This window comes from Eumetopias jubatus, unplaced genomic scaffold (genome assembly GCF_037043125.1).
Source record: "Eumetopias jubatus isolate StellerSeaLion01/CBP00866 unplaced genomic scaffold, mEumJub1_p1.0 scaffold_3, whole genome shotgun sequence".
Taxonomy (NCBI): Eukaryota; Metazoa; Chordata; class Mammalia; order Carnivora; family Otariidae; genus Eumetopias; species Eumetopias jubatus.
Window position 1 is genome coordinate 178,903,766 of NW_028274809.1, and position 13,923 is coordinate 178,917,688.

The 13,923-nt window shown below is 39.0% G+C and overlaps 1 protein-coding gene across 3 annotated transcripts in view; it reads left to right on the forward strand.

Moving 5' to 3' along the window:
• The first annotated feature begins 892 nt into the window (after positions 1-892).
• Positions 893-13,923, forward strand: part of GPR180 (G protein-coupled receptor 180) — a 29,904-nt gene continuing 16,873 nt past the window's right edge. For 2 of the 3 annotated variants that reach the window (XM_028112078.2, XM_028112080.2), the window contains exons 1-3: positions 893-1,143; positions 3,661-3,819; positions 11,818-12,018. In XM_028112078.2, the coding sequence (XP_027967879.1) occupies positions 999-1,143; positions 3,661-3,819; positions 11,818-12,018 (505 nt within the window). In that variant the 5' untranslated portion in view covers positions 893-998. The remainder of the gene's footprint in view (positions 1,144-3,660; positions 3,820-11,817; positions 12,019-13,923) is intronic. The other variant, XM_028112079.2, reaches the window with a different exon arrangement.

Sequence of the window (13,923 nt, forward strand, 5' to 3'; positions counted from 1 at the left end):
AGAGGAGAACTTGGGAGTGTTCAGCGAACTGACAGTGGCTCGGTAAGGATGGAGCCAAAAAGTCGAGATGGAAATTTGAGAGACTCGAAAGCTATATTCTAAAGTTTTACTTGTGTACTACAGGTGATCAAAAACCTTTGAAGGAAGTGATGCAGTCAAATTTCGTTTCCTATAGCTTTCTAGCTTTCTGTGGCTCTAGGGTAGAGGTGGGCTGTGTGTGGCCAACTGGAGAAAATTAAGACTGGTGGCAGGTTACTTGCCGCAGGCCAAGGAAGATGATACCATAATGGTCTGGATATGGAGATTGGCAGCTCCTTCCTACCATCGCAGCCCAGAATCATTGAGATGACTGTATGTACGGATGTAAGCTATACTTCCCAGCTGTCTGACGATGTAATTCAAGAACACAGGGAACCTAAGAGGTTAAAATCGGTTAGACGTGCCAAGAGAATTCATGCGTTAAACTTGAACATGTACAGTGAGGTGTCTTTGAGACAGTAAAGCGGAAACGTTACGTTCAGTAGGTTGCCAGGCACCTCGGGCTTTGCGGGAACTTTCTTCATCAGACCCATGGCTGTCCCGCGGTTCTCCTCATTTCTTCCTGAATCCTACAAACCCACCCGGAAAGCCCTCGGGAGCCTTGCGGGCGAGCCCACGCATGCGCAGTAGCACCACGCCCGGGGACGACGGAGGGCAAGGCTTTTTCCGTAACCTGAAGCAGCATCCTTCTGAGTCTCCATAAAAAAGGCGGGAACTAGCCAGCAGGCTGGGGAGTGATGGGACGCGCGCCCCCGCACGTCCCGCCCATTTCGGCCTCTGATTGGTGGGTGTACTTGGCTCGTGGCGGAGGGGCCTGCCACATAGGTTGTCAGCCTTCCGGGGGCGGGTCCGGGACGCCGGTCCTGCTCCCTCTTCCCTCAGCCCCGGCTGCCGACGTGGGGAAGGCGGCAGCAGGCGGTTAGGGCCGGGGTGTGGGTGCCGAGAGGGAAGTGGGGGGGATGGGAGCCCTGCGGCTGCTGGCGGTGGCCCTCACCTGCTGCTGGTGGCCGCCGGGCAGCCAGGGTAAGACCCTGCGGGGTAGCTTCAGCAGCGCCGCGGCCCGAGACGCTGAGGGCCAGAGCATCGGCCACTTCGAGTTCCACGGTAGGTGCGGGGGCGGGGAGCGGGATGCAGGCGCGTGGGCCCATCCGCGGGCCGCGCCTCCGCGCCTCCGCGCCTCCCCGCCTCGCGGGGGCAGGCCTGGAGCCGGCGGCGGCGCCGCGGGGGACTGCCCCCGGCCCCACCTGCGCTTCCCGCGTCGCCGGCGGCCCACCCCCGACCGCAGCTGCGGGAATCGAGGGATGCGTTAATGCCAACCCTGCTGTTGCTGTGCCCCACTCCCTGGTCAGCACCCTCCCCCGATTAGTGATTGTATTCTGCACTTGAAACACCATTTCCCCCACCTTCCGCACGCGAACGAAAGTACGGAGGACTTCCTCTGCTGCATCTTTCGAGATCCTTCCCTCAAGGGAGCATCGTTTGCTCACTCCTGTCTCAGCCTGATTATATACACTAAGGCACTGTACTTAACGTGTGCATTTAAGCTCCAGAACTTAGATTTCCCTGGGTTCGGTCTTTGTTTTTAAGATAATTTGCTAAAACCTACCTGAAGCAGAGAGGTTTGGGAAACCAAATAAAATACCTGCTAATCTGGTGGTCACAATTGCTGGGACAGTTTGGTTCCTCCACTACTAAAGGAGTAGATTTACCATGGACCAGGAGGCCTAGAAGTCACTTGACAGAAATGCATGTAGGTGTGTCCTGGAATCTTCATCATTTGTATCTGGCCCTTCTGAAAGAACTGCTTCCTTCCTGGTTTCCCTCAAAAATCAGTTAGTCTTAAATGAATGAATTTGCAATTCATTCTAATTTTTGCTTTATTTGCACTCTCGAAATTTAAGTGATTTTCTTGGTACATACTTTTGGTACTGAATTTGACTGGTATTGTTTTGCAAATAATTATTTGCCTTGATGAGGTTGGTATCCTTAATACAGTTTTTAGCATTAAAAGATGCACTGTCAGATTGTTGTCCCAGGGAGGATTCTTAAGAGAAGGTAATAGAAACAAGAAGCTATTTTGGGGTAGGAAAGGAATTTAAAGTATTGCAAAATTACAGAATTGGTGGTGTAAAGGGATGGGAACCTGAAGGTTTTTTTTTTAAATCAGAGTGTTTAAAATAGTTGAGAAAAGGAATGCACCCCAGTTTTCCAAAATCCAGTGTGGCACAGACCTTGGGTGAAGAAGAAACTCTAAAAACACTTGATTATATTTTAGTTCACATTTTTAGTTTTCTTAAGTCAGCTGTCTGTAACTGTACTTGGAATATTGACAGTGATAGCAAAGACACTACAATAAATGGCACAAGCTGGACAGTGCTGGAAAATCTGGGATATATGGAAGCTATGACGTGGGTTATCACTAGCAGAGGGACTCAGACAACCCATGGTAAACATGGAGGAGAAACATAGGTAGGAAATCCAGATATCTCAGTGAAGATTGAGGAATTGAGTGTTCCAAGTGTATTAACACACATACACGCTCTTTCTATGTGTGTGTGTATATATGTTTTTTATTATTACCAGTCTTCAGTGAATTTGAATTCAGTAAAATAATAAAACTATATTATACCGAAATAATAGGCTAACTCAGAACGCGATTTAAGATGTTAAGCCTTCGCGTCACTTCTTAAAATTTTGGATAATTTATAATGTAATCAATTTATGTAGGAGACTTGGACATCCCTTGATACATACTGTACATTTAAATTTATTTAAAATGTTTAATCAAAATGATAATTATAATAACAAACATGACAACAGCCCAGAAGAGATCTTAAAATGAAAACAGTCTACTGCTTTGCTTCTCCTCACCCAGAGTCCCTTTCCCTAGAGGCAACTACTTTTTGCCATTTCTGTTCGGGGCCTTAAATGTGCTTAGTGTGTGCAGCCAGGCTCATTCTATAATGTCTCACACCATCTATTGTTCTGCAAGTTCCTTTGTAAAAGTCACATGTCAAATTTTTTATCAGGTGGAAAATGTCTGCCCCCAGACTAATTTGTTTAAACTTTCTTGCTATTAGCTATGCCAATTTTTTACATTAAAAGTACAATATTAACACACATGTTCTATTAGAAAATAAAAACTTTGGTGGGAAATTTCTGTATATAGTTTATGAACAAATATTAAAGACGTGGAGTGGTTGTAAAATGAGGCAAAAATTCTGTTATAGTGAATGTCCAGATACAGCAGATGTTGCTGTTTATTCAGTGAAATGGCATCACTCTTCATTGGAAGTGTAAGGAGATACCACACATTAATTTGGATAATTAATATGAATAGTCTTCTGATTTGCACCTGAATGGGATGCTCATTCCAGTGTGATCTACCTAGTTAAGTGAGATTTAAGAAAAACTGCGCTTGGGTATTCTGTAATACTGATAAATCACTGAGCTCTACCTCTGAAATTAATAATACACTATATGTTAATTAACTGAATTTAAATTAAAAAAGAAAAACTCTGTGCTCTTTAAATTCCTATTTTGATAGAGGGGTTGAATTGTCTTACCGTGTTAGTTCCATACAAGACCAAACTAGTTAATAATTTTTGTTTTAATGTCAAGGTGACCATGCTCTTCTGTGTGTCAGAATCAACAATATAGCAGTAGCTGTTGGAAAAGAAGCTAAACTCTACCTGTTCCAAGCCCAAGAATGGCTAAAGCTACAGGACAGCAGTCATGGTTATAGTTGTGGTGAAAAATTATCCAAAGCTCAGTTGACAAGTGAGTATATCCTTTTTTCTTTGATCATTAGATACGTTTTTTTTTTTTTCCTCCTGAATGTTGAAATCTTTGTTTTCATACCAAGATGTTTCATGACACATCACACTGTGAAGACATTTTGTCTAGTGCATTTTAAGCTAAAGCTTTCCTTGATCAAAGGAGAGAATGCCTCTCCCCTCCTCATTGAAAATTTTTGAAAAATATCCGGACAGTGTATAAAGGCGTACTTTACTTCATTCGGACTTCTTACCGGTAAGTCGCATACTTCATACCAGTATGGTATATTCTGGCCCAGCGGGAGCATGGGGTGAATAATAGCATTGGTTGAATGCTTATTATCTGCTAGCACTGAGCTAAGCACTAAATAGGCATTATCTCATTAATTGTATGATTTAGCCCAAGTGGTGCTGTTTTGCAACATGTTATTGGAACATGGGACCTAGTCATATGGTGACAAAGTATGTCATTTTAGGATGTACCAGCACCACATCATTTGTAAACTTCTAGATTTGTTTCTGGAGAAGCTCTGCTTTTATCCTAGTTGCCTGTGTCCTTGAACCCTTCCATTCTCATCAGCACTCTCCCAAGTATTAGGGTGCAGTATCCAGGATCAGTGAAACTCTTTTTAATTTCTGTAGAAATGAAGGGCATATACCATGCTACCCATTTTACCCCTTGGAAGTTAGTTGGTTGTAGGCGATATTAGAAATGTGAAGCATCCATGAGAAAAAGTAGGAATTATCTCTCTCCTCTCTTTTCCCCCTATTTCCCCCCCATTTCCCCTACCATGTTTTGCATATCAGTGAGTCTTAATCTTCTTTTAATCTAGTCAAGTAAAACGTTGCCATTTTCTGAACTTTTAGTCTTCCTAGTCTCATCAGCTCTCTGGGTCCCTCATAAGGCAGCTGGCTGAATAGGGACAAGAGTAGAAGCCCCTGGGGTGCGGGGTGCGGGGTGCCTGGGTGCGCAGTTGGTTGAGCATCCGACTCTTGATTTCGGCTCAGGTCATGATCTCAGGATTGCAAGAGAGCCCCACTTTGGGCTCTACACTTAGCGTGGAGTCTGCTTGAGATTCTCTCTCTCCCTCTCCCACCCCCATCCCCTGCCTCATGTTCTCTCTCTCAAATAAATAAATAAATTGTTTAAAAAAAAAAGAGTAGAAGCCCCCCAATCCTTGCCACCTCTTGTGGGGATCTCTTATCTAGATTAACGAGATGACATTGACAGTATGCTGAAGAAGTCTTGAATGACTAGATTCAGACATCAAAGAGACAGTTACATAAACTCATTTTACCTTTCCCCTGATTTTCAGAACTTACCTGGGAAATTCGTTTTGTTTGTTTGTTTTTTCACCTGGGAAATTTGTGCAAATGTTCATTATCAGTTATCTTTTCCTTTCTCTACCAATTTGGTCATCTCAATGTTCCACATATGGATAAAAAGTTCTAGCCTTACATTCCCACTCCTTATAATGTCCCAAACCAGTTCATCATCTTGCCCATCCAAACCTGGTTCTCTTCCTCTTCCAGTGTTCCTTGTTTCAGGACCTGGCACCACCATCTGTCCAATAAACAAGCTAGAATCCAGGGAGTCTTCCAACACTCCCTCTTTGACCTCTCCATCCTCTTCCAGCTTGTCAGTAAGTGACTTCTGAATATCTCTGGAATTCATCTGTTTTTCTGTGTCTCTGCCCCCACCCTGTTATCTGGGCTGCCATAATCTTTTGCCTGTTGCAGTAGTCTCCTCTCCGGCCACTGCAGCCATGCTCGTGCCCCCTGTAACCAGAGTGATCTTTCTGCAGCGGATTTGATCATGTCACGTTCATTTCTTCACCACACCTTGAAATACTCCAGTCATTTTCTTTTGCTGTTAGGACAAAGACAGATCTCCTTAACCTGATCAGCAAAGCCATCAGGGTCTAGCCATTGTTTACCCCCTCCGTTCCATCTCACAGCACTGTCCCCTCCTCCCTCATTTTATCTGTAGGCTTGTTTTATTTCAGTGCTATCCTGGGCCTTTGCACAGACTTTGTTTGTTCTTCCCTTCCTCTTTGGCCCTTCCAATACTAAGTTGACACTTGAGTTTTTATAGCTTGTTCTCTCCCACAGCACATATTATAGTTACCACTTTACATCTTATGTGTTTGTTATGAAATCAGTCAGAGCAGCAGGGCCCTTTTGGTCTACTCATTCACTCATTCACTGAGCACTTCCATTGTTTCACATACTAGGCAAGGCACTTGTGATAAATCAGGGACCAAAATATACTCTTTTCATCCTTAAGATTAGTGGTAGTAACAGAAATGAATCTGATCAGTGTGAATAAATGTGAAATTGCAATTGTGATAAGTACTATGAATGTTAGTTACATGGTAGTATGAGAATGAAAATTTACCATACCCTAGTGCTTAGTTTACTGTTTGTAGGATGAATTGTCATAGAGCTTAGGGCTTGAAGGGCTTTCATTTTTGTTTTTTTATTTTAATTCCAATATAGTTAAACAGTGTTATATTAGTTTCAGGTGTATAATACAGTTATTAAACAACTCTGTACATCGCTCAGAGCTCATCATGATAAATGTTCTCTTAATCCCCTTCATCTTTTTCACCCATCCCTCCACCCATCTGTGGGGCTCGATCCCAGGACTCTAGGATCATGACCTGAGCCGAAGGCACACGCTTAACGACTGAGCCACCCAGGCGCCCAACAGTTGTTATTTCTTGTGTTTTTGATTTTAACCATTCTCACAGTTGCAAGGTGATAGCTCATTGTGTTTTTGATTTGCATTTCCCTGATGATTAATAATGTTGAGCATCTTTTGATGTGTCTGTTGGCCATCTGTATGTCTTCTTTGGAGAAATGTCTGTTCATGTCTTCTGCCCATTTTTTAATGGATTATTTCTGGTTTTTTGGTGTGTTGAGTTCTATAAGTTCTTTATATATTGTGGATACTAACCCTTTATCAGATATGTCATTTGCAAGTATATTCTCCCATGTTGTCTTTTTGTTTTGTTGATTGTTTCCTTCACTGTGCAGAAGCTTTTTATTTTGAGGTAGTCCCAGTAATTTATTTTTGCTTTTATTTCCCTTGCCTCAGGAGACATATCTAGAAAAATGTTGCTACAGCTGAGATCAGAGAAATTACTGCCCATGTTCTCTTCAAGGACTTTTATGGTTTCAGGTCTCACACTTAGGTCTTTAATCCATTTTATTTTGTGTATGGTGTAAGAGAGTGGTCCAGTTTCATTCTTTTGGTTGTAGCTGTCCAGTTTTCCCAACACCATTTGTGGAAGAGATTGAGGGGTTTTTTTGGGTTGCAAGGTTGATTGCTTTGTATTTGGCACCTTTCATATCTGGTTGGTAGGTTGATTGCTTTGTATTTGGTCTTTTTCTTCCAGTAAAAACTTAACAGGCAATTTAAAGCTTTGAGCTGTAGGAATTTAGTTTTTTATATTATGTCGTTAATGTTATACTATATACTGTGTACACTTGCAAAAACATAAATTTTGTATCAGTCATATACCTTCAGTCGCAGACCTTACATGTCCAGGGAGAGAGCACAGTGCAGTGGAAAGACTGCTAAACTGAGAATCACTGCCAGTTTTCTTTGAGCTTCACTTTAGCTATCTGTACAACAAGAAAGTTTGGTAAGTTTTCATTATGGTTCCTGAAAGTCCTAAACTGCTGTGATTCTAATTATAACTCTTTAGGATGGAGTTGCATATATACATATTTAAGGCTGCAGCCTCCAAAAACCTCTTGCAGTTGTTCCTTAAGCTATTTTTCCTTCTTCTCTATTCTTCTTCTGTTGAGTATTCTTTGAAATTATTGGAATGGAAGATCTCAGGAAACAGGAATTTGTGAGGAATGAAGATTGTTTTGTTAAATTTTGGGACCTGGAATAAATTAAATACTGGTGATATATATATATTGCTTTCTGCAAATTTCATCAACTCTTTTCCCAGCAACAAAAGCCAAGTCTTAAGAAATATTCTCTAACTTTTACATATTAGCTGTCATATTTATAGTATGTCATTATTCAGGAGCTTTGGTGCATTGAAACAAAAAGCATATCCTTAAATTCATGACAATGTAGTTGTACCACATATTTTTAAATAATTTCTTGTAGAAATAATTCTCATTTCCTGGCCATTAATGAGACTTTTAAGAATTAATAGCCTTTCACGTACTTGGTAATGAGTTCATTAACTATGCCAAACTCCTATGTAAAACCTTACTGCTGCTGTGAACTATGAAAAGACTAGCAGATTTGAAAAATTCTGTAGTGTCGAATGTTGCTTGTGTGTACACATTTCCCCAAATTAGTGTTTGAGAAATTATTTTTCAGTCTTCCTTTTTCCTCTTTCAGTAAAGTCATAAAACATCAGATTTTTTAAAAATGATAAAAACTATTTTGTAGGTTTTTAAAGAAAGCAAATGAGACATTTAAAAGCACTGAAAATTACGACTTTATGTAAAAAAAAATTAACAAGGAGGTTCGGGTTACAAGAGCTAAATATTTTGCTTATAAAACATTTTCAGTATTGTCTTTTTATATCACACACAGTAATTCCTTTTGTACATTTAGTGTATTTTATAAATCATTTAAAGCTGTTAGCATTTTATTATTCTGTGCATTTTCTTTTATAACATGATTGGGCAGCTAGCCAGGTGACACCATTCTCTGCAATTCAAGTTTTGTTAATATGTGAGATATTAATTACATCAGCATGGACTATGTATGCTGTGTGGTAGTCTTTTGTCTCAGAAACAATGAACATACAGTTTTGTCAAGATTCTTGTTTCCCAGGCTTGCTAAAAAAGGCCACAAGACAAATAACTGAAGGCCAATATCACTTTTTGAAGCACACTTTTGTTTTTATTTTATGTAAATCTGCATAATTGAAAATGAAACATTAAAAAGTATATTGGTAAAATGTAATGGTTAATTTTTATGTTGTTTTATCTAAGAAAAAAGTGCAAGTGATAAAACGGCAACATATCAGAACCTTTATATTATAAAGTCCAGATTATGTAATCGTGAGCTTCATATTTCAAAAGCCTGATTTCTGAGCCACTATTGATCATATATTGAATTCTTATTAAAGGTCTTCAGATATTTAACAGAAAGTAGAGTCTTTGCTACATTTTTCAAGAAGCTATACAGTAAAAAAATAAACCAAAAACAGTAGTATAAATGTCAGCTAAATTAATATAGCCCCCCAAAAATGCTGTAGCATTGTTAATAAAAATCATCTTGTCCCCTTTAACTACTTTTAATGAAATTCCCAGTTGTAAAGTCTAAGTCCTCAAAATTTGAATCCTGACTAGATAAATCCGTATCTCATTTATAAAGACAACTTATAAATAGCGTTTTAACATTTTATTTGGGAAGTTTTCAATCATAAAGATAAGTTGAAAGTGTAGTACAACTAACATCCATATATCCTTTGCTTAGATTCAGTAATTGTTAATATTTTGTTACATTTGCTTTACATTTGTGTGTGTGATTTTTGTTTTTAATCAAGGCATAAGAAAATAAGCTGTGGGTGTCATGAGCAGTTCTCCATAATAACAATACCATTATGACACCATGAAAATGAATAAGTTCATAATGCCCCAGTGCAGATCCCCACGTTTATCTCAGAAAGTGTCTTTTTATTAAAAAGTATTTTTCTTCAATTGAGAAAAAGATCAAGACTAACTGGCATGCTATGGGGGCAATCTAGAATTGGGAATAATCTTATATTTTAAGAATACTTTGTATAGAATCAAGCTCTTTACATAGGATTTTCAGATACTGTCTCATTTGCTCCTCATGAGAACTCTGTGTTAAACAGTCAGTATCTTAATTTTACTACTGAAGAAACACATTTCGAGAGGTTAAGCAATTTATTTGCTGAGCTGCAAGGTTATTAAGTAACAGCACCAAGACTTCCTCATCTTACTCTTTTTACTCTTTTTATTATACATAGCATTTGAGACACTACTGTCCTACAGCTTCGTGGTAGTGTAAGTGAGTGCCTCAGAATCATAGTTTCAGATTTGGAAGGCATCTTAGACATCATTAGTGTTTCTCAAAGGGGGTGCTATTGGCATTTTGGGTGGAACAGGTCTTTATTGTATGAAACTTTACCTTGGATTGCATGAAGTTTAGCACAGCCTGCCTCCAAGGACCTTCTTAACTATTGTGACAACAGAACTGTCCCTACACTTTCTCAAATGCACTGGAGGGGAGCACAATTACCCTGGATTGAGAACCATTTATTATGCTCAACGTCACTAGCCATCAGGGAAATACAAATCAAAACCACGATGAGATTCCACCTTACACCAGTTAGAACGGCAAAAATTAACAAAACAGGAAACAACAAATGTTGGCAAGGATGTGAAGAAAGAGGAACCCTCTTACACTGTTGGGGGAATGCAAGCTGGTGCAGCCACTCTGGAAAACAGTATGGAGGTTCCTCAAGATGTTAAAAATAGAGCTACCCTATGATCCAGCAATTGCACTACTAGGTATTTACCCCAAAGATAAAGATGCAGTGAAAAGAAGGGGCACATGCACCCCAGTGTTGATAGCAGCAATGTCCCCAATAGCCAAACTGTGAAAGGAGCCAAGATATCCTTCAACAGATGAATGGATAAAGAAGATGTGGTACATATATATACAATGGAATTATTATTCAGCCATCAGAAAGGATGAATACCCACCATTTGCATCGATATGGATGGAACTGGAGGGGTTTATGCTAAGTGAAATAAATCAATTGGAGAAAGACAATTATATGGTTTCACTCATATGTGGAACATAAGGAGGACCATAGGGGAAGGGAGGGAAAACTGAAGGGGGAGAAATCAGAGAGGGAGACAAACCATGAAAGACTCTGGACTCCAGGAAACAAACTGAGGGTTTCAGAGGGGAGAGGGCGGGGAGATGGGGTAACAGGGTGATGGGTATTAAGGAGGGCATGTGTTGTGATGAGCACTGGGTGTTACACACAACTAATGAATCATTGAACACTATATCAAAAACAAATGATGTGCTATACAGTGGGTAACTGAACATAATAAAAGAACCATTTATTAGTATAACTACCTTGTTTCAAAGAAAGGAAAAAGAGAACCTTTATTCGGCACTTACTGTATGATAGGTATCGTGGTAAATGACTCATGTAACTTAGTCCTTCCATCAACTCTTTGCTCTAAGTATTATCTTCATTTTACAGATGAAGAAAGTGTCATTACTTATATAACTTGCCCAAGTTTACACAGAAGGTAAGTAAGTATTGGAGCCAGGATTCAACACAGATCTGTGTAGTGCCAGCTACAACATGAGCCTCCCCATCCCCGCCCTGTGTAGACCTGACCCAGTAGAACAACTCTTAAATTCCGGTTATTTCTACGTTTCTCCTTTCAGTACCTTTGTAAAGAATAATCAATGAGAAAAAGATTTTGGAAAATCTTTTGAAAGTATTTGTGGGTCATAGTTTTTAAATCTAATGAATCCCTGAGTTGAATGCTCCATTTTAAATTTAACTCAAATATAATTTTCAAAATGTCACTGTAGTTGTTACCCGTTGTCATGAAGTTGTTACATTGTGAATGTACTTAATGCCACAGAGCTAACTGTATGCTTCAAAATGGCTAAAATGGTAACTTTTGTGTTTATGTATATTTTACCACAATAAAAAATTCTTAATGTTACTAATCCACTTGAAAACTTTGAAATATTTAAAATTCAGATTCAAAACTTCATTGAAACCATTCTACTCATTTTGGGTGTTTCACAGTACTTTTATAGTGACCCCTTTGTTGAGGATACATTATTTTTTATCTGCCTTATGATTTACAGGCCTTATTCAGTACTACACCAGGGCTTTGATTTTTAAGACAGAACAAAACAAAAGAATTCTAACTCTGAGTTGATTATATGACTGAAACAATGAATATATTTGAGAGTTTCGCTTTGAAAGTGCTATTTTCTTTCTCTTTAAAGTGACCATGAATCAGACTGAACATAATCTGACCGTGTCCCAGGTTCCATATCCACAAACGTGGCACGTGTTTTATGCTGACAAGTATACATGCAAAAATGACAATGAGAATTCTCAGGCGGAAGAGATCCCATTTGAAATGATGTTACTAAACCCAGATGCTGAAGGGAATCCATTTGATCATTTTAGTGCTGGAGAATCTGGTAAGAATATATACTTAAATAGATGTCCTAAATATAGAAAAAACTTGTGCACAAATATCTTCATGTTATGTTTTTTGAATATTAAAAATGAAAAACAACTTGTGTCCAACAGTATGCAGATGGTAAGTGAATCCTCTTACAGCATTTTAATAATAGCCGTACTATTAAGTTAGAAAAGCAGAACACTAAATTTTTATATTTTACGATTTCAAGTATGTTAAAAAATGCAGAGAATTAAGCAGAAAGAAGTACAAAAATATTAGTAGATTGTTTCTATATTTTGGGGAGTAGAATTATAGATTTTTAGTTTTCTCTATGCATTCTAAACATTTTTGTGGGTTTTATGATAACCTAGCATTATTTTTATAAACAGAAAAATGCTAATAAATTGAGCAATCTAAATTGGAAAATCAGGTTTTTTTTAAAGATTTATTTGACAGAGAGATAACGAGAGCAGGAACACAAGCAGGGGGAGTGGGAGTGGGAGAAAGGAAAATCAATTTTTTTAAAAATTTTTTTATTGTTACGTTAATCACCATACATTACATCATTAGTTTTTGATGTAGTGTTCCATGATTCATTGTTTGTGCATAACACCCAGTGCTCCACGCAGAATGTGCCCTCTTTAATACCCATCACCAGGCTAACCCATCCCCCACCCCCGCAGAACCCTCAGTTTGTTTTTCAGAGTCCATTGTCTCTAATGGTTTGTCTCACCCTCCAACTTACTCCCCTTCATTCTTCCCCTCCTGCTATCTTCTTCTTCTTTTTTTTTCTTAACATATATTGCATTATTTGTTTCAGAAGTACAGATCTGTGATTCAACAGTCTTGTACAATTCACAGCGCTCACCATAGCACATACCCTCCCCAGGAAAATCAATTTTTAAGTGAGATGGAAACTTCACTATTTTGTATGGCTGTCCTTTCACCAAGTTGTTTAAAGAGATTAGGGATTGTCTTCATGGGAGCTTGCAACCATTTTAGGAATGATCAAAGTTTATAATGTTTTCCAAAATCTGTTTTACTCCCATAAAATATTTCATCAAAATTTTAGGGTTGGCTGCGTATTGCCCTACAGAAGTAAGATTCATAGCCCAAACAGAAATGAACGACTTCTTGTGATTAATGGTAAACATGCTATACCAGTATTATAGCAGATTTGTAAATTGACATGTCAGAATGGAGACTAAGATTGTAGGATGTCTATCAAAGAAGAGGACTAGGAGTTTGCTTCTTAATGAGTTCATTACCCATCTGGAAGAATCAGTCTGCTTAGAAATTTAATCCCATTAAATCTCATTGGCCATCAAGGTGAGTGGGTGCAGGTAGAAAGAAATTGAGGCTACATTAGATGCAACCGATTGTTTAATTCAAAGTGTAAATTGCCACAGCTAGAAATGTAACTCAAGGGGCATGTGTTATGGACAGTAGGTCACCAGTAACTTAATGTATGAAGAGATAAATATTTTTTAATATCTTATAGTCTGAAAAAAATATTTACATAGCAACAGAATGGAGAGCCAAACATTTTTAAATAGTTAAATTTAAAAGTTCTTTCTGTGAAGGAAATGACAGAAGGGTAAGCTACTTGAGTTACTTTTGAATGCAAGCGAATTTAAAGGTTAAATTTTACCTAACAGTACTTTGGATCAGTATGGATCATTATTGGAAGTCAATTCAGGGGCACCTGGGTGGCTCAGTTGGTTAAGTGGCTACCTTTTGCTCAGGTCGTGATCCCAGGGTCCTGGGATCGAGCCCCACATTGGGCTCCTTGCTCAGCGGGGAGCCTGCTTCTCCCTCAGCCTGCCGCTCCCCCCCTGCTTGTGCTTGCTCCCCACCCCGCTGTGTCAGATAAATAAATAAAATCTTTAAAAAAAAAAATTAAGTCAATTCAGTCCTACCA